Raw genomic sequence first — 25,607 nt, 5'->3', positions numbered from 1 at the left:
GTATTGAAGATGGGAGAGCAAACAGAAGTCTATGCCCTGTTGCAGTGGCGGGGATTTCTTACTTGTAACTATTCAAGAGGTTTTCCTGCGCACAGATTGGATTATTATTTTGTAGGCAGGATCCTCGACCGCATGTAGATGTGATACCGAAATTTACAGTAAGGGATTTCAGGGAAACCTGGTCATGTAAGAAGTGGGTTGGTATCGCTGGTAGGCTAATTCTTTCAGTAGTAAAAATATATAAACATTATTAAAAGGCATTGTATGTAATTATATCCAAAACAGAGATGAACAGAAGAGGTGGCATTCAGCTAATTTACACAGTAAACTTCCCCATGGGAGCTACTCACTGGAGTCTTTCCTTACAGTTATAGAGAAGAAATTGTTTCTGTAGATGCTTCTGACCAGCTTGAGCTGTCTACTTTAAAACAAAATGAGCTGTACACGAGAAGCACGTGTTCCTCTGTATTAACTGTAAGCCTAATTGAAATGTAACATTTTGCCACACAGCACAAAAATTTGCCAAAATGACGCCAGATATAAATATGGTTTGACCTGCCTGTGATGTATCTAGTCCTCATGACAGCTTCAGAAGAACGCAATGTTTTGGAATAGATTGTAGGCAGATTACTATATGAACTGCTCCTAAAGCGAATCACATAAATCCTAATCCTAAAATTCGATTACTCTAAAATTTTGAAGGAAGAGATGGTGAACATCTTTTTTTTCAACAACTTTTATATTTTTTCCATATGTACACGATAAGCGTCTATATATGGAAAAAATATAAAAGTTCTCAGCTAGATCTGCATTATATTGGCTTCAAATGAAAGCAGATATAGAAGAAAACCTCAAAGAATGTTAAGTATTAGAAGAAATTTATCAAACAAAACAGTCTGTGGTGTTCATCCAAGAAACATTAGATTCGTGGTCTAGCATAGTCATAAATTTCTTCATCTTTCCTGAAAAAATATGTATTGTTTTTGGAATACTGTCTTTAATACACCAAAATGGTACAATTGGAAAATATGAATGTTAAACATGTGATTTCCAATAACAAGATCATCTATTTACTAGAATAGTACATTTGTTGTGACAGTGACAGAAGAGCACTGCCGTTTGGTAGTCTCGAACTTGTACATAGAACAAACTAATCAGGATTTTATGTATAACACTGCGAATAGGTACAATGTAATGGGCAGTGCAAAATCATGTAAAATGATAGCAAGGATGATTCTAAAAACTGAAGAACCAAATTCAGATCTTCATTTGGCATATCCAGTCTTGAAGTCTGGACTGCCACCTGCTGAAACGCTGTTCAATAGGAAGCTTAGGCTTAAGAGAATTCAATCTTCATTACTAAACCTTGACTTTTACCCTATTTCTTTCTTCTAACCCTTGGTGTTCTATGTCCCATGGATAGTATCGTTACAACTGTGAGTAAATTTGAGACTTTGTCCCTCTCTGCCCCTTGATTCCCCAGGTCAGTGTTAGTCTCCCCTCTGCTCATCCTCTGTGAATCCAGCAGTTTCTTTCCCTGCAATTTGCCCGTTAGGATTTTGCAGTCAGGTTCAACCACTGGACCCACACTGCAGCCTCTTGTCCCTCCACGACACCTCTAAAAGATGAAATTAAACAATATAGACTCATCTATACTGTCGTATTGCCATAGGACAGTATAGACTCGGCAACTGTCAAGCAAATTAAGAGTCTTTATGTTCACAAAACCACAATATGAGCATAGGTGGTACATATGTCCACAATATAGGTATAAGCAGCAAGGTGAAGATGAACCATGACACCTGTGTAGCAGCTTCCATAAAAAGAGAACACAAGAAGGCTTGCAGGCTTCGTAAACACCAAGATCGGAAAGAGAAGAGGCTGCAGGGAAATGGGTGGGTTGCATAGCATCAATGGAGATTAAAATTCATGAAGTGCCTTGAACGCGGTTGTCATTTCAGATGCTAAGGGAGGATTGCTGCGATGTGATTTGATTAACTTGCAGTGGGTGTTTATCTTTTGGAAACAGTGCGGTACAAGGATAGCTGACCCTTCCAAGATGGATTGCGGTTATGTATCCCAACACAAGCCTTTCATCTTGCTGTGAGGCGGAGCAGGAGCCTGGCTCTGTGGGCTGTGTGATTTTTGGGACTTGTCTGGGCTGCATTCATGCAATTCCTGCAATGGGGAGGTTCAGGCCACATTCACTGCTCAGTTTTGCCCTCAAAATTATTCATGGTGACTTCTGATCTCCAGTCTCACCCTCCCACCCTATTTCTACTTTTTTTTGTGTCTTGCATGATCTGTTGTTTTCATGGGTGGGCTCTCACTTTGAGCAGTGGGACTCGCAGCACAGGCTGTGGCACATAGAGCAGTTGAACTAGCAGCACCCCTTGTCCGTTAATGCCAACATTTGGGGCTTTTAGTGACCAAGGAAAATCCTTTTCACCACTGTGATACTCCTTTTCTTGCACATCAAATACATGGGTGTGATCACCTGAACTTCACCTGCATTGAGTTTCATAGGGAAGGAAAATAGGAGCGAGAGACGTTATCCCTTTGCTCTATGGAGCACCGATACCCTCTAGTGGTAAAACCGCAGGCATTTTTAGGCAAAAGATGATTTCATTACTGATTTATCTTCTGTCTTCCTCTTGGACAAAAAGCTGCACATTATCTTTAATTGACAGTACTGTTCTGTTGAATGATATCATACATTCATGCCTGTAGTTTAAGTAGCTGATGATGTAATTTCCTTGGTCTGTTTTTAGTGTGTTTCATCTTTCATTAAATCATTTAAATGATAATTGTGAGCTGATGGGTGACCGAATTTTCACATAGTATGAAGAAATGGCTGTAATGAAAAGCATCAAGTAGCAAAAGCTCAAGGCTTTAAATGGAGAATTAGTGATGGCACCACTGTAATGGCTGCAATGTGGCAGATCATAGGTGGTTTATAGCTAATCGAAGGAATCATGTTGTCTTGGTTGAGTTCTCACCAGTTTGCTCGTGGAGGCACAAGGTAGCTGGATCATGGGTCTTGGGAGGCCAGTGAGCCAGTGGCTTTGTAATTTCAAGGTGGGGACAGCAAGGTATGGTGTGACAAAGCAAGCCTGAGGGCATGGTAGGAGCATGGCAGAATTGCTAAGTTAACAGACGAATGCCTTGAGCAGCAGGAGTGTGGTTGTAGGTAGATGGCAAAGGACACATTCTGGACCCAAAGGCTATTTCCTGCCAATCACATAACCCTTGCTCTAGAGCATGGCTGGTGAGTGGGAGAAGATGGAACTTCTCAAAGAAATCCAGAGTTATTTAGCATGAACAAACCCATTTATCTCTGTTCTAACCTTGCTTGAAATGGCTGATCTAAAATTTTCCTGACATAGGAATCTTCAATCTGAATAGGTAATTTTAGGAAAGCCACAGCAAAGTCATCCTTCAGGATTTGCTGTGAAATGTTTCACTGTTGCCTGGTCATTGCGTGGAGGGTGCTAGTCGATGCTGTTTGGGGAAAATTTCCCCCCGCAAAAGGCAGCAGGAGCTGTCTGGAGCTCTCCTCTCTCCTATTACTCCAGCTGCAAAAATTTTGCAAATCCTCAGAAAGTGCTCCCTTAGCCCTAGGTTTCCCCGTATGTGAAGGAAACAAAACCCCAAGAGTGGTTAGAGGACATGGGTCTCTGAGCTGAGCCCCCTTCCCCATGGTCCCTGCTCGCTGCCTCCACACTGCCGACTGTGGACTCTGCTCATTTCACCCAGGGAAACAAAGTGGAGTTTTATTCAGCAAGAAATGAAATCCCACTTTAGGTATCAGATTGAAATTCAAAACAGGTAGTACACACTAAACACAGTTTGAGTCTTAACAAGCTTTTTTCCCTGGATGATTTCAGTACCTAATGCCTATCATTTCTTTGATGTAGCCTAACTATGAAAGCAAGGGATCCAAGGCTTTCATGGAGACATCCTTCAAATTTATTCACTAAGCTCTGAAATATTTCCATGGCCACCTGCCCCTCTGTTCCCGCAGATCAGATTTTGGGAGCACATTAAAATGCCCATGATCTGGGTTCATGTAGTACTAGAATACGAGCTTCCCCCAGTCTGCTTCACAGTAATCACTTACGAGACTCCCTTGATTTTTCTTACCTCTTTATGTATAAAAGATTTTCAATAGCTTGAACCTGGGAGTAATTTTACAAAGCAGATCAACGTGACTTTAGATTGGACTGAATTGGATTTACCAGCAGTGGGAGTTAAATTTTCTGTCAAGTCTCTGTGTTCTGGAGCCTCACAAACAGGCAGTAGCACAGGGGCAGTGATTTATCATGCACTGTGTTTACTGGAGAGCAGAACTTTACCCTCTCTATTGTTTCTCTTTCAAACCTTTTTATCTTTTCTTCTGCATAGAAATGAGTGCAAAAAGGGAAGGAAAGAAAGAAATGCAGTGCAGTTTTCAAGGGAGGGTTTGTGCTGGTGCTGCATTGTATTGAAGCGTTTACTGTTTCTGCAGCCTCAGGATGTGCCAAGTAGATTTATTCCCCTGTAACTGCAGTGCCATTTTGTGAAGCACAAAGCACATCAGCTTGGAATAGACCTCCTGAGCCTTACAGTCTTCTGCCATACCATACAATCCTGTCCCAAAATAAAGTATCATCCATTTGCTTCCTGAAGAATTCAATCAGGTGAATTAATGCATGTCTGTCCCAGTACTGTTCTGATTTAGGATCTTGCCATGATTTCTTGGCTGTCAGTTCCCCCCGTCCAGGTTGAGAACCCTTGATCTTCATGAGATCCCACCTCACTGCTCACTGATGGGAAGTAGCCATCCTTTGAAGGTCTCCACGCGGGCTTTTATACGTAATATCTCTAATGCAAATACAGTGAGGGGTAACAATGCTGTGTTTTTTTCCTTTTTTTTCATTCCAGATTTTTGATTGTCTTGGGGTGTTTGATCTTAGCTGTGCTGACAACTTTCAAGGAGTATGAAACTGTTTCGGGAGACTGGCTCCTCTTGCTGGTAAGTAGACTGGCTGCTGCATCACCCTGGTAATGTCCTTGAATTGAAATCAGCCCCATCAGCAGTGGTGGAAACTGACTCCAAGCTCTGCATGCAATAATATTTCTTCTGTAGGTCCTGTAGCAGTGACCGTACACTTACATATAATTGGAGAGTTCCCGGTTCGTTGTCAACAGTGAATGAATAAAAGGAAAGTAAGAAGAGAGGAAAAATACTAGCCTGAGACTTTTAAATAATGGCTTTTCAGCATTTGCCTAACAGTTCTCCCATCGAAGGATCAATATATTTCCTACTGACCGTGCCAGACCTGAGCATTTGTGGGGGGTTCTACCAATCCCAGCATTTCTTTCAAGGGAGGTGATCAGAATTGGACTCACACTTGTGCCCAGTAGCAGGATAACTGAAATTGTTGCAAGTAGTGCCTCCGATGACTGTCTATGAGAGGAAATGTATTTGCAGCAAGTACATTCTTTTCTCTGTGTTTCCAGCATGCTTGTTATATAAATTCTGGAGCTCATGCTCAAGACAGTATTTCTGTAGGCCTCTGATTTGGCAGAAGAAGAAAAAAATAGAAAAAAACCCCATCACTAATTATAAACATGATATATTCATCATTTTATGAAAACATCCCTAACAAAGAACTTTGTCTGCTCCCATAGCTATCATGAAATAGCGCAATGTCTCACTTAACCTGGCCTTGTAGAAAAGCATCCCTAGGGAAACTGCACAGCAAGAGTAGTTCAGGATCTCAATTTCCATTTCCCCTTGTACCCCCAGAGACGTGTAGATCCAAGCTGGAACTAAATGCCAAAAGGAATGAAAGGTGAATTCCCTTTGCATGTTCCTTCTCAAAAAGCGCCTGTATGAAAACACCCTCATCCCCTAGGGAATGTGAAACTCGCTTTTGGTCCCTGTTGCCCTGGTTAGACCTATCTTTTCACATTTGAAAAAGCCTGAGGTTATTTTTCCTTCTGTGCTTCCTTTTATGTGGCGCTCAGCGGTTTTCACAAGTGCCTAGCAGCTGTGGGCATGGGCATCAGGAAAAAAACCCCTTTCCTCCTTGTCAGCTGTTGAGAGAGAGGATAAGTAACTGTGTGCCCCATGCTGCCCTTGGCCCATCTCTGCTGAGCACCTCAGAGAAGCTCTTTCCTCTCCATTCCCTCCCCATGCTTAGAAGAGTTATTGCGCAAGGTAGAAAATCCCATTCTTCAGTGCACCAGAAGTTTAAGGGAATAATACATGCCTCAAATTTGTCTTATATATGCCTTGGTCATTGCCTTAAATGTATGAGCATATGAGTATACTGTATACTGTCCCTGTCTCTATAGATATGTCTGCACGAACGAGCTGCTGGTGGGGAACCCTGGGTGTGGGTATACAGTGCACTGGGGACTTTGCAGTCACCGCTCACATATGTCTTCTTCTTTCGTGTGAAACAGGAGGTCTTTTTGTGAAGTAATTGCCCTTCCATCAAGACAGGGCAAGCACTTCACATTTACCCAACAGCAGAGGCACGTCCTTTCTGCAGAGCACTTAGCAGGCTGTAAAGTTTTGTCCTGCTTTGCCTTGCCTCTTTCATCAACCTAGATTCTCCTCCCAACTTTTTCCCTCTCTCTCACACTCTCGTACCCCAAGAGTTGCACCTCATCCGTTTCCTTCAGCTATCTCTATGTGTCCAGAATTACTGCAAAACTTGTTACAAGTCTAACAACATAGTTTGTGTCTTTGATACAGGAAACTTTTGCCATTTTCATCTTTGGAGCAGAGTTTGCCTTAAGAATCTGGGCTGCTGGGTGTTGCTGTCGCTACAAAGGATGGCGGGGGAGACTCAAATTTGCCAGGAAGCCTTTGTGCATGCTGGGTAAGCACGTGCTCTCTACTGCTGTTTTCCTCATTACGTTCTTTTCCTTCTAAGCCAGTTTGGGGGGATGTCCAAGAAGCAGCGAATGGCGGTGCAAAGGACACTGAAATCAGATCTGCCCTTTGTGCTAGGGGCTGTGTCCTGCTTGGTGTAGTTACTTGAAGTGATTGTGAATAACGATTCATTCAAGACACTCTTGGGTGGCTGGTCAGTGACAAAAAAAAATGGATCCTTCTATAGCAAACACATTTTTCTTGTCATGAGTCCCACTGCATTTTTCTTAAGCTCATCAGAAAATATACTCTGTCTGCCGTTGGTTTCAAGCCACTGCAGATCCCCACACTGTGCCATCTTCTCCATTGTTCATATTCAAATGTTGTGTTTTACCTTTGTAATGTTGATCTGCATTTGCAAACAAGTATCTTTGTGATTTCACCCATGTTATCTTTCAGGCTTGGAAGGTACTGCCGTACAACTGTCATAAAACTACTCATTTTTCATGTTTGAATCCCTCCTAAAACTCCTCATTATGCCCACAAACCAAACCAGCCAACATTTAGGAGCTCACTCTGCCCTGAACGCCTGTCGTGCACATCCACATTCGTTCGCCGTTTCCAGGATTCCCTCATTTATTTTGATGCTTTTCAGGCCAAACACTAGGTTTGTGTTCTTTATTTGTACAGCACATAGCACTCTGGGGAGGCGTGGTGCTGCGGTTATATGAGTACATGCTACCCTCTTCCCTCTCCCTCCTTTTGTTCATCTTGTGGGTCTAAATGGCAAACAAAATCGGAAAAATTTTCTTCGTGCATCTATGCTACCTTCAATTTAGTAGTGCTCCTTTGGGTGCTACTGTTGTATAAATGCTTCTCATAGTGTTGTGAAGGCAGTAGAGCACGGTGTGTGCAAGTGGGATTGCAACTGTCTCATGCCTTCTTGGTAAACGCGTCATCTCACTTCTGAGAATGAATCTTCATTGGTGTCTGGGGAAAGAACAGAAATCCCACTGGATTTATTAATATCGTCGCTTGGTTGTCATTGGCACATGTTTGTTTTGAGAATAGTTGAAAATGAGTAAATCTGAAATCCATCCGGTGCCACTCTTTTTGGCTGGAAATACAATGTGAAGGCAATTGAAAGACTGAGTGCCCGGAGAATGTTTGAAGCCTTTTGGTACCACTTTTTTCTCATATATCTATAGGATCAAAAAGCAGGGGGGAAACAAGGAAAAGAAAGAGAAAGACATAAAACAAGAAGTAGTGATGTGATTTGCATTTCAGACCTCTTCAGTTGATCAGCAAATTGGCCATGTGAGTGCTTGCAAAATATAGTATTACTGACTTTGATATTTTAAAGGGAAAACTCAGTCAAAAGAACAAATCACTAGATGCACTATCAAAACCTGAATTTCTTACCTACTGACCTGTTCACTAAGGTGTTCCTGTGGGACAGATGAATTTAAGGTTGTTTTTCTGCCAGCATTCAGACACTGTTTCATCCCTAAGCTAGTTCAGGCAGCGTCTCAAGTCCAGCGTGTCGGTCTGTAAATAGATTACGAGGCTTTCTGGTGGATTCTGTGTGTGACGCCGACTGTCTGGCAGGTGCAGATATCTGTTTAATTGGCAAGAGAAAGCATTTTCAGGCAACCTTAAAATTTGCCCAGGGAAATCTGCAGCACAACCAGATGGGATTAAGAAGCAGGTGATAGGGCCACTTTTGTTGGCAGGCTTTGTTCTTTTTGCCTTGCAGATATCTTTGTGCTGATTGCTTCAGTGCCAGTGGTTGCTGTTGGGAACCAGGGCAATGTTCTGGCCACATCCCTCAGAAGCCTCCGCTTCCTTCAGATCCTACGGATGCTCCGAATGGACAGGCGGGGCGGTACATGGAAACTCTTGGGATCAGCCATTTGTGCACATAGCAAAGTAAGTGAGGAGTTTGCAGGGCTTAGCTGGGGCTTGGGGCAGAGCTGTTGAAGGGAAAGAGAGGGGATACACAGGAACAGCAATGCCTTGGGATTATGTCTAGTAGTTCAAGCAATAGTTTTGTCCTTTCAGCTTTATTCTGTCTCCCGTTCTCTGAACAATTTCTACCCTTTGTTTCACCCTTCTCTACTCAATAGCAGTGCTATTAAGTGACAATAGAGAGTGTTCATTCCCACACTCATTGCAACAGGAATTTTGCCTTTACACTGAATGAGCAGGGACATCCCTTTAATGGTGAAGTATGTTGAAATCTGTGACAGAAAAGCCTCTATATTTGCAACATGTTTGTAGTGGCTTCTCCGACATCAACAGATGGAACAGGACTCTGGAGGGATGGAAAGAGGCTGGTTAGCAGAAATGTGGTTTCAGAGGGAGCTACTGAATAATTTCTCTTTGAAAGCATGGGCCAGGCAATACAAAGATGCACATAGTGTGAACCCAGACAGACAAGATTTCTAAAATCATCTTTGCTCAGTCTAACTTGATGCTAAAGTCAGACACATCCTGTCTCACACCAGACAGATACGTTGTGTTCTTGCATTTTCACCAAACATTATTACAAGTTAAAAACTATCTGCATAAAAATCCTCTAGATGAGATTTCTCAACTGCACAGGGTGTAGAAAAATTGTGTATACTCTGTGCTACATACTGCTTTTTCTTATCCATGAATGACATTCCTGACATTTTAGGGTTCTTGAAAATTAAAATGCCAGCTGGCACAGCATAATTAGACTTTGCTTCTTTGTAGTGGCTGGTAGGGATACCCACCCTGCTTCATTTCATACCAACTTCTGTTTCTTCCCCATAAAAACTTACTACAAGGCAGGTGGCACAAAAACACTTATGTCAAAAATGTTTCTCAGGAAACTGAGATCATGGAAGAAGCCTATGTGCTGAAGACTTTGTTCAGAAATTGTTTAAGGTTTCATTGTGTGGGATTTCATTCAAATGTTCCTTATTTGATTCCCAATGACCACCCCTTGGACCTGAGCTGGCTGCGGGAGATAAGAAGGGGTTGCAAGAACTTTGCTTCACTGGAGACACTAAAGAAACAATTTTGATAATGAGGTTAGCCAACAAATTTCCTTCTGTCATTGCACACCAGAAATCAGCCAAGAAAGTTGACTTATCTCGAGACTCAATTATGAAATTCTCAGCTACAACCTTTTTTCTTTGTTTTTATTTTTCAAATGCAGTTCTCACTAAAAAAAAGGAATATTGATTTTTTACCCACTTGTGAAGACCTTCACCAAAAAAGTTTTTGCTGTGTTTCAGACATTGCTGGGATTTGAACTTGGGTTGCTGCACGTCCCACCTCAGCAGGATTAGCCACACACTCCACTGTAGTCACTCTCTCTAAAACAAGTTCAGGTTTGTTTTCACACAGACGATATTCAAGGCCTGTTCTTATTGCATCAGTTCATGGTGATATCATACATCAGAACAAGCTTTGATATGCCTAAAGAGGAGAAACTGCATCCTGCTATGGAGGTAGGGAGAGGGCGGAGCTGTTGATTTGCCTGCCAAGAATGAGGGCAGCAGGAATGGGAAGAATCAAGGTCAGGGACAGAACCACCCCTGTGTCATGTGTGTAGCTAAGCCCTTAACCCAGCTTTAAGCAGAACTACAACTGCAGATTGCTCCAAGCTGTTCCCAAGGAAGATGCCATGTAAGGGCTAATTCTTGTAAATCTTTGCATTATTTCCCAGTAAGTGCTGAGATGGGCTGGTCATGAGCTGTTACCAAGCCAGCAGCAACAGCTCTGCTGTTATCCTCAGTCCTTCTCTCTTCTCTTGATGATTACTTTTCCACTGTGGGTATTGAGAGTGTTTTCAGGCCCTCCAATGTCCATCTGTTTATTTTACAGGAACTCATCACTGCTTGGTACATCGGGTTCCTGACACTCATCCTCTCCTCATTTCTTGTTTATCTGGTTGAAAAAGATGTTCCTGAAAAGGATGCTAATGGGGTGGAGATGAAGGAAGAGTTTGAAACCTATGCAGACGCACTGTGGTGGGGGCTGGTAAGTGACTCCAAAAATACCTTATCCCCTTCTTAAAAACTTTGTATCCAAGAAGAGATAAAGTATTGATATTAAGGATTACAGTATAAGTGCTGCTAAATTTGGGTAACGTTACCAAAGTAGGGATGCCCCTACAATCATTTAACAGAACTTATACCCCTGTTGATTTTCAGTCAGACAAGGGCCTTTAGGTACTTAAGACCTCTTTCAAAATCAGTCTGTGCTCTTGGCTTCTGGGAAACCTCTCTTTTAGAGGAGTGTCTCTTTGGATATAACTGTACTGTCAGAGCCTATGCCTATGGGAGACCCAGCTCTCATGAGAGCAGTGTCCTGCCTGTGAGAGCTACATCCCTCAGAAAACAACAAAAACAGAGCTGGCCAAACTGGGAGGTGCTGTTGACTGAGGCACAAGAGGCCTTGCAGAGGGATGTAAATGGTTTGGAGCATTGGGCAATGAGTAATAAGATGAAATTTAACGAGTCCAAAATTTCTCTGGAAAGGATAACTCAACACTTCTTTCGTGTCTTACATGCATTCCTCAAGAATCAATCAGGGAATGCCATTGGTGGTAGGATACTGAGCAAGAGGGACCTTTGATACATCTGGTCTTGTCTCTTCTGATGATGAGAGGAGTATTGGTTTGTGCCACTGCTCATTTGATCACAAAATATTCCTTCCACCTGGTAGACAGAATTCATGTTGTTTTGTTACCAATAGTTAGGGGAGTCTATATCATGCTGTGACTAAAATTTAGCAGCATATGTTTTTATTTACTGCAGTTATTCATAAATGGCAAGATGCCCCCCACCATTATTAATCAGAAAGTCCTGAGTGTTTCATAGAACACCTGGATATTTTCATATCCTTTCATATCCAGGACATTTAGGGAGAGTCTCACTGATGAGAAAAGGTACACAGCTGGAAATTAGCAGTTGTGCGGGAAAGGAGTAAGTTGTCACAGTCGTCTTTATTTTACAGAGACTGAGACTTCAGGGAGAGGTAGCCCTGATTTTTTGTTAAAGCTCTGCAAGCTGTAAACTGGCGAGTCCCACTCCTAACTGTGCACTGATGGTGGGCAGGAGACTCACTCTGCCTGCAATGTCACATGGAGTTCCCTTTCAGCAAATGCATCCTAGAGAGGCACCTGCTTTAAGACTAAATCTGTTCTCCCTGGTGCAATGCCTCTGGACTATGATGCCATTAAAAAAAAAATAATTGGTTGGCCCATCGTCAAGATCCTATTTTAAGAAGCTGTGCATGAACACCCATAGAGCTAAGTGAGTTATGCAGGTGTCATGGTGACATTTAAAGCAGAGCAGTTGGCTTTGTTTTTCTTATGGGAAGTCCTGGTCATTCTGCCTACAGATCACCCTCGCTACGATTGGGTATGGCGACAAGACCCCCAAAACATGGGAGGGACGGCTGATTGCAGCTACATTCTCTCTCATTGGAGTGTCTTTCTTTGCTCTTCCTGCAGTAAGTACCTTCCCCTTCCTCTGTTAGCCACAACCCAGCGCTGTGCACTTGAAAAAAGGAAAACTGCCAGTGGAATCAAAATCTCTTTTTAAGAAGTGATTCAGACGCTTGAGCTGGTCTATATCAGTAGATCAAACTCCTTTCTTCCCAGCTTTGCATAGAGCTAATTGGGAATAATATGTCACCCTGATGCTCCTCCAACCATGCGTTGGCATTTTCTGAGACAGTGCTCATCGGCAGAGGCCAGGTGAATCCTACTCTGGCTGCTTAAGAACTGATCTCTGAATTGCTTTTGAAAGTATATTTGTTCTCTTGTGTTACATAAGCCAAATATTTGCCTTCTCTGCAAAGTCCTCAGGTAAGAACGAGGTAAGATCTAGGTGAGATGGATCAAATACCAACAGAAACCATCCCAGGTCCAGATTTTAGGATATTTTTTCTTTAGATTGAGACTTGGAAAAAATTTCATGGAGGATGAGAGGTCCCACGCACCCAAATCCAGAGTATGGTCAGCATAGCTCTTTTATCACACAAGTACAGTTTCACTGTACCCTGAGTGGAAAGTAATACACCACCTGGACACCTCCCGCTTGGAAAAACAGTAGACATTCAAAAAGCCTGTTGAGGACCTTAAAATGATTTGGGATGGCCTGTGGTTCTTGAGAGGATCGTGACAACCTTGAGTGTCCCATGAGCGGAGCAGTGGGAAAGGCATGCTGTACCACACAATGGTTCCATGTAGCCATCTCCATCTCCACCCGCAGACCTGTTTCCTCTCATCACTAATCCGTTTTTTCTCAGTAAGAAATGTCTACAATCTTGCATCACTCTATGCTTTCAGGGTATTTTGGGCTCAGGGCTGGCACTGAAGGTCCAGGAGCAACATCGTCAAAAACATTTTGAGAAAAGAAGAAAGCCAGCAGCTGAACTCATTCAGGTTTGCAGTCACTTGTCTCCTCCTTGAAAAAGTGTTATGTATGAAGACTTCTGTGTCAAGTTAACAAGAGCCACCACTTCCCCCCTGCCCAAATTCTCATTTCCCATTTCAGGAGGCGAGAAACTGTGTTTGTAAAGGAGTCAGGTTTTTTCACATCGAACTAGATAATCCAGAGGTCCTTGCAGTTTTTGAGGAATCTTTCAATTCCCAGTCTATCTTGCAGGAGAATAGTGTCTTTAGAAGAAAGGGCCTCATCTGCTAGCTTCTGGAAACCAACCAACTTCTGCATCAGTGCCACAAAATCAAAGAAAACATTCTGTCGAAAACATATTCTTTCCAAAATCCAGGTTTTGTCAGTTCCCTTGAGAGAGTGCTTTTATGTTCAAACAAAGTTATGTTGTTATTGATGTGAAAACAGCAATAGAAGTGACTGTTTCAGTCAAGGCAAATGAGATAAACAGTGTGTGTGGTTTGTAAAAACTGAAACAAATCCTGGATCTTCTGTTATGTCACTGGATGATCAGAGGCTTCAATGGGAAGAGGCTCCTTACCTCACTTGGATTTCAGTTATGGCCTTTGTTAAAAATTCAGAAAATTAAACTTAAAATTACTAGTCTGGGGGCTGACAGATTTGACAGGAGTTACTCTTAGTATGTGTGGAGCACACCCCGATGGCAGTGAAGTAAATGGCAGCATTTCCACAGAGGGACAGAGAAAGCATCTGTGATATCAGATGGAAGCGTTGGAGCTCAGGACTGCTCAGGATCAAACCAGTCCTCAGGAGAAACAGGCTTAATGGTGTATTATGCTGTTCTCATTAAAAACGCTCCTTAGCAAACAGAAGGGACTGCAGGGATACGTTGTGAATTGAATTCACCTTTTAAATTAAAGCATCTCCACTTAGCAGGTAGCTAATTTAGCTACAGTAGGTTTTAGGTATGTGCTTAGAGAATTTTGATTGGAACTAAATACTGAAATAGAAAATTGCTCAGCAAAATTTCCTCTCATGATACATTAGATAGTAAACTAGCTTAAGCAATTCCAGAAATATTGGAGAAGTCCAGCAGTGCTTGAAGATCTTTCAGACATACCAGACAGGAGAATAAAACCAGTTTAGTCAAATGTAGTGTGTTGTTGACGTTGGTGGTTCTCTCCATGTCCTGTCTCCTATAACAGCCCTCTCAGACCATAGTCCAGGGTCAATAATTTTGTCATACAATGACACTCATTTGGTATGGCTGATTATTAATTAATTTCCCAATAGTCACTCAGGTGCGTTGTTATGTTCTTTGAAACAATCCAATCTCTGTCGGACTGGGGAATAGCTTTACCTCACACTAATTATTTCCTCTCCCTTGTAATTCAGGCTGCCTGGAGATACTATGCTACTAACCCCAACAGGATTGATCTAGTTGCTACCTGGAGATTTTATGAATCAATTGTATCATTTCCATTTTTCAGGTACGTATGTGCATTGTCCACATCTCCATCATCGTTTTCTGTGAAGTAAAGTCAGGACAGGAAACATAGACTTTATATATCTCAATGAGGCTTTTGTACGTAACAGAGAGTTGCCAATTAACTTCCTGGCTGAGACTGAAAAACATGCTTCTTGGCTTCTGGATCCATTTCTTCTTCCTTTCCCTGGTGGTATATATTTGAGGCACATGGATAACTCCATCAGTGGCTCTCATGTTGTCATTAAACAAAGGAGAAGACTACCTCACTGACACCTTTTTAAGATTCTGGAGTTTATTGCACTGGAAATATCAGTTTCTCCCTCTGTAATTTTGTTCCTGATAAAGCTTTAGCCCTGGATTTCAGAGGCGCCTGTGCTTCTCACACCCTCTGTGTGAGGTTGTGTATTTTAAGATATGGACTATGCTGAAAATTCTTACTTTTCCCTCTTCAACTCAACTAGCCTGAGAATTGTGTTGTTCACAGAGGTGGCCATGGCACGTGAACATATTTAGTGCTTGTTAAATACTTGTCTTTTGGCCATACCAATTGCTCAAGGGGATAATTCAGTGGAGGACAGTCAAAGTATCTTTAAAACTGTCTCCCACTGAAACTATTGACTGAAGGTTCACAAGGAAACTTTTTTGGGGAGTTGGGGTCGTGGTTTTATTTTAACCATCACTTCTGAGTTCAGTGGAAACCATTCCATACATAAAGGCATTCAGACTTATGAATATGTTTGTGGATATGAGTGTGTCTGATCTTCACTTTTCTTGCCTGTCAAACATGCAGCTTCCTCACCTTGAGTTCCTAACATTTTAAAATGTTGCCCCTGTGAAAGCAAAGGCTTTTAGCTATAGACTACCAGCTGCTAATAATGGGCATTACTTACCCAAGTTTGTGCTTTAAACTTTCATTCTGGACTTGCTGTTATGTCTCATTCTGACAACAAATGCCCTTAAACTACAGCTCAGCTCAAGCAGAGGTCTCCACATGTAAGCTGTGCTCACTGTGCTAATACTGCAGCGCCAGCTGTTGCTCAAAACTGACTTGAAGAGACATTTCAGGCCTCTGCCTTTACAAAGGCAAATTACAAATATTAACTCTTTCTTTGATTTATTAACAATATATTTCTTTAGGATTGGTCTCACTTAGGTCAAAAAGGAAATCTCTAAGAAAAAACATGACAAGTGTTTAATTAAGGCTCAGTACATTTCTTTCCCTTTCTTTATCCCTTCTCACTCTCTGTCTGTTCCCACATTATCCATTATAGAGTGATTTCTAGGTGGTTTCTTGACCTCAGGTTTTGTTCAGAGAATGATTCTCCAGCTTGCCTGGAGTCTAGACTCATTACCATGACTTCAAGCCTGTTCATTGTATGTAGGCTCTTCTGTGATTCAAATGTGACCTGAAATTTAATAGGTGTTTTGCAAATAAGGTCCTGGGAGAGAGGGCAAGGGAGTTCGCTTCTCACCAAAGACTAGATTGCCAGTTTAAGCAGCTCAGATTGGTTTCAGGAACCTGTATCACTTTCTTTGCTTTATGGCTAGTTGAAAATTTTGCTTTTATTCTGCTGTCAGTGATGGTCACGGAACAAAAGAGATATAAACCATTAGCAATAGATTAGAAATTTCTGCTTGAAAAAATCTGCTGAATTTATTATGTAATTCTTCTCTCCTTACTTTTTTGTAATGCTTCCTCTCTTCTATAAAAGGAAAGAGCAATTGGATGGTACTGCCAGGTACGTAGCTATCCTTATTATAGCCTTGTTTAAGACAGTTATTGGAGGATGTAGGTTAAATGGTACTAACACACGTGCTACTAACACCACAGATAGTCATTAAAAATCATTAACCGGTCCATTTCCTAATTGCTTGCTTTTTTCCCAATTTAACAACACAGCTAAAATACTAATCGTACAACTGCAATGTTGCTTGTTGATTGTTGTTGATTGTCTGTAAACAGCTTTATTGTCCGTTATGATTAATCATGGTCTAGGTTTCTCCTGATGCGTGACATAAAGTCAGGTTGTTCTGGGGTGAATTTAAAGTTCTGTTTCATGTTATTGCTCAACAGTTCTGCACAGAGTAATGTTGCAGTATAAGGAATCAAGTCTGTGGAGATTAATCACGTGCAAAGATTTCTTGATGATAAATACTAAGATGGATGGCTAAGATGGAGCAGAAGGATAGTCAACCTCTCTGGCAGTACTAAAAAAGCTCTGTTAGGTTTGAGGCCTTGTCCCGCCCCTGCTGAAACAGATGGGAAGGCTCCCAGTCAGTTTGAGGAATTTACAAGCAAAGAGAATGAAGCAGTCATCGATCCTAATACTGGTCAGTCACTGAAGACTGAAGCAGAGCAGTCGTTGTCAGTCAAGCTGTGAGGTCTCAAATGGAAATGATATTATTCTAACCCTTTCCAGCTAAATTCAAAAGCACATAAAATAGTTCAATGTCAAAACGTGAAATACTTAATGCTAAACTACTATCAGCAGATCACCCACAAAGAGTCAATAACAATTAAAGGATAAGTGGTTCCAAAGACTCGTGCTGATGCTATTTCCATTTGCATTTCCATTTACAACACAGAGAAAAAGTGCAAGAATTGTAGCAAAATTTGAAAACTGTTAGTCAGAGGACAGGCCTGGATTCCAGTCCCTGGCCTAATGAAAAGTTATCTTTTTGGGTTTTAAACATTTCATGCAACTCATGGCAGCTTCAAGAAAGGAAACTGAAAAAAACAAATTCACACTTGCTGTTCTCATATGAATTTTTTGGGTTCAAACCTCCTTTAACAGAAAAGAAAAACCGATCCCGAGTTTTCTTGTAATGCAGGCGAGCGCTGTAGTGCTGAATTATTGGGAAAACATGACTTTTCCCTCCTGCCACCATCATCATGAGCTAGCCTGCTTCTCTTCAAAGACTGCCTGGATGGGAGTTACCTAGTTTGTGAACCCTCCTGTACTATAAGGGTACTTATAGTACTGTAAGTACTATACATCCATGTTACTGCCCAAGCTAAGCAGTCATGGGCAAGCTCAGTTGCCTCAATGTAGATGGCTGGAGATTTTAGCCAACTCCAAGTTGGCAACAGCTAAATTTTGGCCTTTAATATGTAGGAGAAAGGTTAGGAGCTGAAATCCTTTTTCAGTATGTAACCCCATACCTTGAGCCGAAATGTGTTCTGAGTCAGATGCAGCAGGAGATTAAAATTAGGCAAGTGAATGATTGCTGAAGTTTGCTCCCCTAGAGAAGCTCCTGCACCTGTGGTTGTGGAGTAACTTCAGAGTTACTGTTCCTTTCAGGCCAGTAGAAGAAATCATTTTATGCTGACGCACTGGATTAAAAACTGAAAAGTGTGACTCGCAGCTCAAAATCTTTGAAACTGTAATCCCAAGGCCCCTCTTTCTAGCGGGGTATATCTTGCTTTTATGTTGTTACATGCGTAATAACTTTTAGCAAAATCATCGGTAAACCTGCGCTGGAACCTTCCTGTGTAGCAGGATCGTGTGTATGGAAATAAGCATTCAATAAGAGGGACTGGAAACCCTCCAGATAAACAGAAAAATGATTGTATTTGTGGGAGCATCCACTGATTTCAGTAGGCATGGGAGTGAGCCATAAAATCTGGTTGTTTTGACAGTCCTACCTCCCATTTCTCATAAAACTCTCATTTACAGACCAGATAATTAAAAAAAAATAAATACTGTTCCTCCTACGATGATTTAGTATAGAAAGTATTACGCGTACTCCACTGCTGTTTCCATTTAAGGCTGTATTGAAATAAATGAGCAATACAGGAATGTGGTCCTAGTGCAGAGAACAGCCCATAAGTGCACTCACTCTCCAGGTTTTTGTATCAGTTAAGTACTTAATGGGAAACTTGTAGTAATAAACTACATTGTCTGAACAGTGGTTGACAAAGGAGAGAGAAGAATTAGTCTAAAACTTTCCCAGGAGAGTCAGAAAATTTAACTAGTTAATAAACTAAAAATTAGGTCTGGCTATGTGAAAATTTGAGGATGGGTAGCTCTTTAAAGTAGCAAGGTTTCTATTCTGTGGTGCGAAAGCTCTTTAGGAACTCCACAGTTGGAGAGTTGTAGATCCTTCTAGGATCTGTCCTTGGAAGCAGGAGCTGGCATCGTGACAAAGTCACAGCTAAAGACAACAGAGTGGAAGAGTCCATTTCAGAAGTTGGATCCCGAGGCAAGGCTGCAGGGAAGGGCTTGTGAGAGTAGAAAGCCGATTAAAGTTTGGCAGCAGCCCAAGGCTTTATTGAAGCTCTCTTTAAACTAAAACTGTGAAGATGTGAGATATGATGAAGAGCACATTGGACTGCCCTTGAACTAGATAGTAGGCTGGGTCCTGTAAGCACTGAAGTGGTGCATATGATGCTGCTCATTTTCCCTACATGCCCTGTATAGTCTCCCAAGCCAGATGGAACTGGGGCTGTGGCATTCATTGCTCACGGGTGGGGAGTTAACTGACTTTATACCAGAGATGCCACTAGCTTTTTCTTCCTTAATCGATGCCTTAAACGACCAGCACAGGAAATTGCAGCTAGCAATTGCTCTTCTGCGTGTATTGCAAAGCCTTTTCATCTGTTTAGCTCCCAAGAAGGAAGATCTATGAGAAAGATATATTAATGCCCATTTCTGCTGGAGTGCAGCAAATCATTCAGCAAATGCGCTGAATGTAGGTGCTTGACCTACATTTCCCCGCCTTTTGGATGAACCTTTGCTTGAGGGACATATTTTTAACCAACTTTTTACATCTGTGTTTGAGGAAGGAATTGTGGGCCTAATTTTTGAGCGCTGTTGTTAGCAGCTGTTCCACTGATTTCGGCTAGTGTAAGAATTTTGAATCACTTGTACGTACAGGTACTTTAGTGAAGGATTTTGAACTTTCTTCTGAGGTCTTTCTCGTAATCAGCATTGTCCAACTGTAAAACTAGACATCAGGAGAGCATGTTCATTTCTAGATCTAATATTATATGATTGCAGAAAAGTAATTTATCCCTGTTTCCTTATCTCTACATGATAAATAATATTTTTCTGACTTTGGAAAGTCGGTTTGGTTTTTTTAAGTGGCAGAATTGGTACTAGTCTTTCCTATTATTTGAGTATGAAAGAATGCATATATTGTGGTGCGTTTTTGTATTGCCAGTAGTAACAGCATAATGAAAATAAAGTCATAATTTGCAAGGTGGAAAATTTCACTGTCAGCATTTCTTCTTAATGCTTCTGCCCAAAACAGGAAGGGGTAAAAAGCCACTCTGATTTGCACACTACATTAACTACAAATGAAAGGCTGTTCCCATTCTTTTTCATAGAGCTTTTCATGGGTAATCATTAACGTCTCATCTTAATAACTTTTCTTCGCTTTACAGTAATGTCATGTTTAGTAGGGAGTCATTCTTTGGATCAAGCCTCACAAGAAAACTTAGGTATATACATTCAAGTAACAATTGAGCCTTACTCTTTTCATATTTCTTGCATGCCATTCTCTGCCTGCACTTTCTGTTTTTACTAAAGTAGTTAATCTAACCACAATAAAAAGTAATGGGAGATAAGACTGAAAAGTTATTTAAGCGTAAAAAGAAAGTTGCATGACTTTGCAGATAGTTCATTGTTCTGCTGTTCAGAAAACATGGGATCTAATCCTGGCTCTGCCAATGACCTACTTAAAAACAAGTGCTTTTCTCTGTTTTCATAGAATGGGAATGATACTAACCTACTCTGCAAATCATTTAGAAATTTACTATAAGAAAAATATACTGCAAGAACTAAATACCATTCCTTATGTAGTCCCAACCTTGCCAACACAAATTCATGCAAGTCACTTTGCATTTGAGTTCAGTGGAACAACATCTCTGCATATATATTTGCAGGTTCTGGTTCAGCAAACGGAAAACAAGTGGATGCTTTTGATCATCTGAATAAAGTTCGTGACACGCTTTAATACCTTGCTGAACTGTGACCTAAGATGTCGGGCGAGAACTTTTATCTTCCTGCAAAGAAACATAAAAATAATTTGTAGCGTTTCAGGAATCTGAAAAACACATAATCAGAAATGCTAATATTTTGGCTAAATTGTCAAGCATTTTTTTCTATCCCACACAAACATCTTGCTATTATTCAACTCATTGTTCTCATTTCCACTTCATTCCACAAACCTGAAATCATCAACACACACCTGAAATCATCAACTTTCCTAGCCCAAGCTCTTCAACTTTCGGAGAACGGCTAGTGAAGTACTCAGTTTCTTCATTGGATGATTGGCCCATGCAAAATAGTCAAGAGACATTGATTTTGCAGTTTGGTTGGCTTTCTAGTAGTTCATACATGGAGATACATTCTCTGCAAAGTAAAGAGTGGGTCAACATCCATATGGTTTCTATCTGCGTTGCTGACTGCATCAGTTGTTGAAAAATATCCATCCTTTTTTCACAAAGAATTGAACTTTGATTATTCTCCCCATGGATTTGCATGACATTGCTTATTTTTACCCATTTCCAATCACTTTAGAAAGTGTGGATGAGAAGAGGGGCTGAGCAAAGGCCTTTAGTGTGCATAAAGGCTCTTTCCCTTTCTGAAGGGCATCAAAGTTGAGCCAAAGTTAAGACTTGTGTTCATGTTTCTGGGCAAATAATCTGGATGGTAGGTGAGTTTGGATTTAGAGTCATGCCTACAATGAAATACCGATGAGGACATACATCACCAGAGTGTGGAAATTGGTTGGCGAAAAGGGAGTGTTTCCTCCTCAGACATCAGAAACTTGCAAATTTAGACGTCAAAATTCAGAGTGCAAAGTGGCTTTTTAAATGTGAAAACATTAGTTGTCAAGAAGTTAAAGGCAATTATTTTGAGATTGAACTTTTTGGGGAGTTCCTTTCTGTAGAAAAGAATGTTACTCAATTTGCTTAAAAGGGAAAGCTGATTGTCGAAAGTTCAGAAGTACCTCAGAAGTGTGGAATGCTCTTTGTTTTATATTAAGAAAACAAGTGAACTCTCTGAGATCAGCTGCATGTATTCAGTGCAGGATTCATGGCTGTCCTCACAATGTTAATTTCATGCTAATTTCTATTGGGAATAGTTCAAAGGAGAATATTTCTGGAAATCTCATTCAGAATGTTTGATTCTGAAGTACAGCTGATAAGGTAGTAAACTACAGGAGTAAACATGACTGCCTGTTTCTTCCAGTTACTTGAGAATAGCTAAATCTAATGATTAGCTAAACTGCAAAAAATATGAAAAAAATTTCTGATTATTATTACTTCTTGTTAGGTGAAAGTGGTAAATACATGGAAGAGGGCTGTGTTTGATTCACTGTTAGCATTAATTCATTATCTTTCTTCTCATACATATACCATTTGTTTATGAAACTCCAATACTAAGCAAAGCACAGAGAGGAGAGTATCTGGCTTGCATGATGGGATGTAACTGCATTATTTCCGTGCATGACTGTTTCTGCAAAAGTATTTCTAGTTCAGTGGTTCCCACTCGTTATTCTGAGCAAGGGTAAAACATCTGCTGCAGAAGCCAGCCATCTCTTGTATATCCAGCCAACAAATTCATCTCTCAGATGTTCCCAAAATAATTCCCAATGCTCTTGGGGAGCAAGAATCTGAGAGCTGAATTGTTCTCTAGCTAGGAAGCTTTTGAGCCAAATTGTCTGCACTGCTTCTGCCTTCCTCCTTTTATGGTGGTCTGTATCTACCACAGAATTAAGGAGTTCTCACGCTGGGACTCCACTTCAAAGACAAAGCTTTTGGGAAAATTTTTATTCCACCACAAGGGAGAGGATGCAATAGCATGCAAGACAAGAAATGGCAACATATCCAAGCTAGTCAGAGAAACTACTCTGCACTTTTATCATCATGTTTGGGATGCATTTGAATCCCTCCAATTTCTGGAATTGTGCTGGAAGTCAGGAATCACATTTATTGAATGTAAGGAAGCCAAATGAAGTGGGACCACTGTCCCAAGGGGAGGAAGAGTAGCTATCAGTAGGAGGACTCTTAAAGACAAGCAGCAGTACATGAACCTGTGGGTGGGAACCACTGTCCTAGCCACTCTCATGGAAGATGATGTGATCTGCGCATGCTTCATACTCTGCGACTGAGCCCTGCGCATGCTGTTTTAATGAAGGAGATTGTGTCATGAGAACAAATGTTTTCTAAGTCTTTTTAAAAAGCACAATGAAAACAAAAACCCCAGCAGACCCAGATTTCATCCCTTGGAAATGAGAATAAAGTTCATTTTTTCTCTGATGACAGCTAGTCATTATCTGGAAAGAAGCTTGGGTTTTGTTTCAGTTTTTTTTTTGTGTGCAACATACTGTTGTATTTTTTTCATGTGAAGACGATGAATTATTTTCTGATGATTCTACTGCTCTGGCTGCCTGGATATGAACATAATTGTCTGTATTTATTGCATAAACATACTGTTATGAATCTGAATGTTACTTTAAGGGTTAATAAACAGGATTCAATTAATGAGGAAGGCTTCAGCTCAGATAAATTTAGCTTAGACTCAAGTCTGCTTAGACTCTCTCTGCTTAGAGGGAGACTGCTTTTTAACTGACTTATCATCTAGATCTTTCTGTAGATAATAACGAGACAAGTTCCCCCAGATGTAAAATCATTCCAAAGTGAAAGGAAGCTGAACTGCACTCTGTAGGTTGCTGACTTCCCACTGATCATTGAAAGGGGCATGAAGATTAGTCTTAGACAGGACATTTAACTTTTTAAGCAGCTTAAGGAAGATCAGACGAGTTCTAGCTCCTAAACCTAAGATGCTCGAGCAACAGTTTTGGGACAACAGTTTGTTCCTGAACTGACACATCAGTGGGGGAAGTTGTGAAACTCCCTAGAAAGAGAATTTGAGAATGCTTTTGGTGTATATTATTTACCTTAAACCCCCACCCCACAAAAAAGAAAACCAACCCACAAATGTGCAGTGAAAAACATCACTGCAAATAAGTAGCCTTTAGTACTGAATGCAGAGGAATGTTTTGATGTATTTTGATCTGAGGAGGATATCAAATCTTGATCAATCTTATTCTTGTATAGCTCCACGGCAGGGATTTCTGCACATATTGCCTGTATTTCTGTCCTTTATTGAAAAAATATCTGCAAGATTAATGTTTTGGATACTTTTCCTGCTGGTCTGATCCCTATAGTTCGTTGCAATGCACTTTATACCTCCTTGTCTTTTGATAAGGAAGGCAGTTATTACAGGAGTTTTAAGGGGCAAACTTTGAGACATCTGGAGAGATGAGTTTCCGGAGAGAGAGAGACAGAAGCCATATGTAATGATAGCTCTATTTTTCTAATATAGTATTAAACTGCTATTTATAAACAATTGGAATCTTCTGTCTCACCTATTTTTCTGCTTCTTTGTCTTTCAGGTTCTCTGCCTTAAACATATTCTTCTCTTGAGAACTTCTCTCTAGTGTTACTAAATCAAATCTTGTGGCATTTAACACATTGCTCGAAGCCAGTGTGTAGTATGTGACCACTTCTTGCCCTTGAGGAAATCACGTCATCATCTGAAATCATCTGAGTTTCACTGCTAGTTTCATCCTTCTAAGAGCTTCTTTCTCTGCTTTCATTTGAGATTCATCTATCATTGGTGACCTGTTAATCCCCCCACCAGGAAAAGCTGATCTCCACAATTTTTTCAGACCTATGGAAAAATATCTTCATTTTATAATCACTGAATAGATCTACTCATCCTAAAACTGCTTCAGTTTCATCCTTCTTTTAGCTTATTTCACAGTTTCCTTCAGTCTACAAAAATCTCCCCGATGCCAAGCTTGCTTGACTGCTGTCTGTTTTTCTTCACATTGAAGGCCACACAAGCGCACTCCCTCTAACATCTGCAGGCCCATCAGTTTATATTGCCTGGCTGAGTGATTGTTATCACTCAGCTAGGTTTTTGGTGCATTTCTGTGCATTAAAATCCTTTTCAGTGATGTGCCATGATTCCAGACTCTTCTTGACCGTCCTTGAAATAACTTCTTCCTTCAGACTTTGGTTTTATTACTATTGGGACATTAGAATTTCTTTTTCCCTACTTTACCCCTCGAAAAAACACACACAATTCATTCAGTTGAGTTTTACTTCCTCACCTTTACTTTTTATGGCCTTTCAAAACTTGATCGCTAGCTCTCATCTTCTCCTGTATATATTTTTCCTGTATTTCGTAGCTGAATGCTTGAAGAGCTTAAATTTTACAGAAATGCCATGGAGTTAAGACATCTGTACTGTAAAGCAGTACTCCTCTCAAACATGGTCTCTGAAAGAACAGAGAATTGATAGTGATGTGGAAAAAAGATCACAGGATTCTCCCTGTCTTAGTAGAACACAAACCACTTAGGACCCTGCGCTCACCATCAGCCTAACCATTAGAGCACACTGGTGGATCAATCAGATCAAGATTCTAACCCAAAAGCAAGCACTATGGAAACCACTTTTTAAACAAGTGCTTAAGACCAAACATGAGACTACACATTCTGTGATGACTAATTTGCCACAGATGTCAACAAGTAACATCTCATATTTTTCTACAAAGAAGGAATTAATCCCTGATTTTTACTCTGCACATTTGTCTGTGCCTTCTTTGTCTTTCCCTCATGCCATGAATTCCTCAGGAAATTACATTAGGGCAAAGTCTGAGTAATATTAATACCATTCACTTCTAATTCTAATTCTTCACTCAAATCCATGCTTTTATCTTCTCACATCATTGACTTCAGTCCTGGCAATGCTGATGTAGCAGGATTGGCAGTGCGTCTCCGTACTCACACAAGTCCTTCTTGGTTGGCACTTCCATACATGCACGCACATCTG

The 25,607-nt window shown here is 40.9% G+C and overlaps 1 protein-coding gene across 3 annotated transcripts in view; it reads left to right on the top strand.

The window, feature by feature from the left end:
• Positions 1-25,607, top strand: part of KCNQ3 (potassium voltage-gated channel subfamily Q member 3) — a 215,181-nt gene that overhangs the window by 171,974 nt on the left and 17,600 nt on the right. The window contains exons 2-10 of one of the 3 annotated variants that reach the window (XM_063327551.1): positions 4,924-5,014; positions 6,749-6,875; positions 8,625-8,797; positions 10,727-10,882; positions 12,248-12,358; positions 13,200-13,295; positions 14,662-14,756; positions 16,468-16,494; positions 20,142-20,198. In XM_063327551.1, the coding sequence (XP_063183621.1) occupies positions 4,924-5,014; positions 6,749-6,875; positions 8,625-8,797; positions 10,727-10,882; positions 12,248-12,358; positions 13,200-13,295; positions 14,662-14,756; positions 16,468-16,494; positions 20,142-20,198 (933 nt within the window). The remainder of the gene's footprint in view (positions 1-4,923; positions 5,015-6,748; positions 6,876-8,624; positions 8,798-10,726; positions 10,883-12,247; positions 12,359-13,199; positions 13,296-14,661; positions 14,757-16,467; positions 16,495-20,141; positions 20,199-25,607) is intronic. The other 2 variants (XM_063327552.1, XM_063327553.1) reach the window with 2 other exon arrangements.

The sequence above is a fragment of the Chroicocephalus ridibundus genome, chromosome 2 (assembly GCF_963924245.1).
Source record: "Chroicocephalus ridibundus chromosome 2, bChrRid1.1, whole genome shotgun sequence".
NCBI lineage: Eukaryota > Metazoa > Chordata > Aves > Charadriiformes > Laridae > Chroicocephalus > Chroicocephalus ridibundus.
The sequence above is the reverse complement of the archived record's forward strand: the minus strand, read 5'-3'. Positions and strand labels throughout refer to the sequence as shown.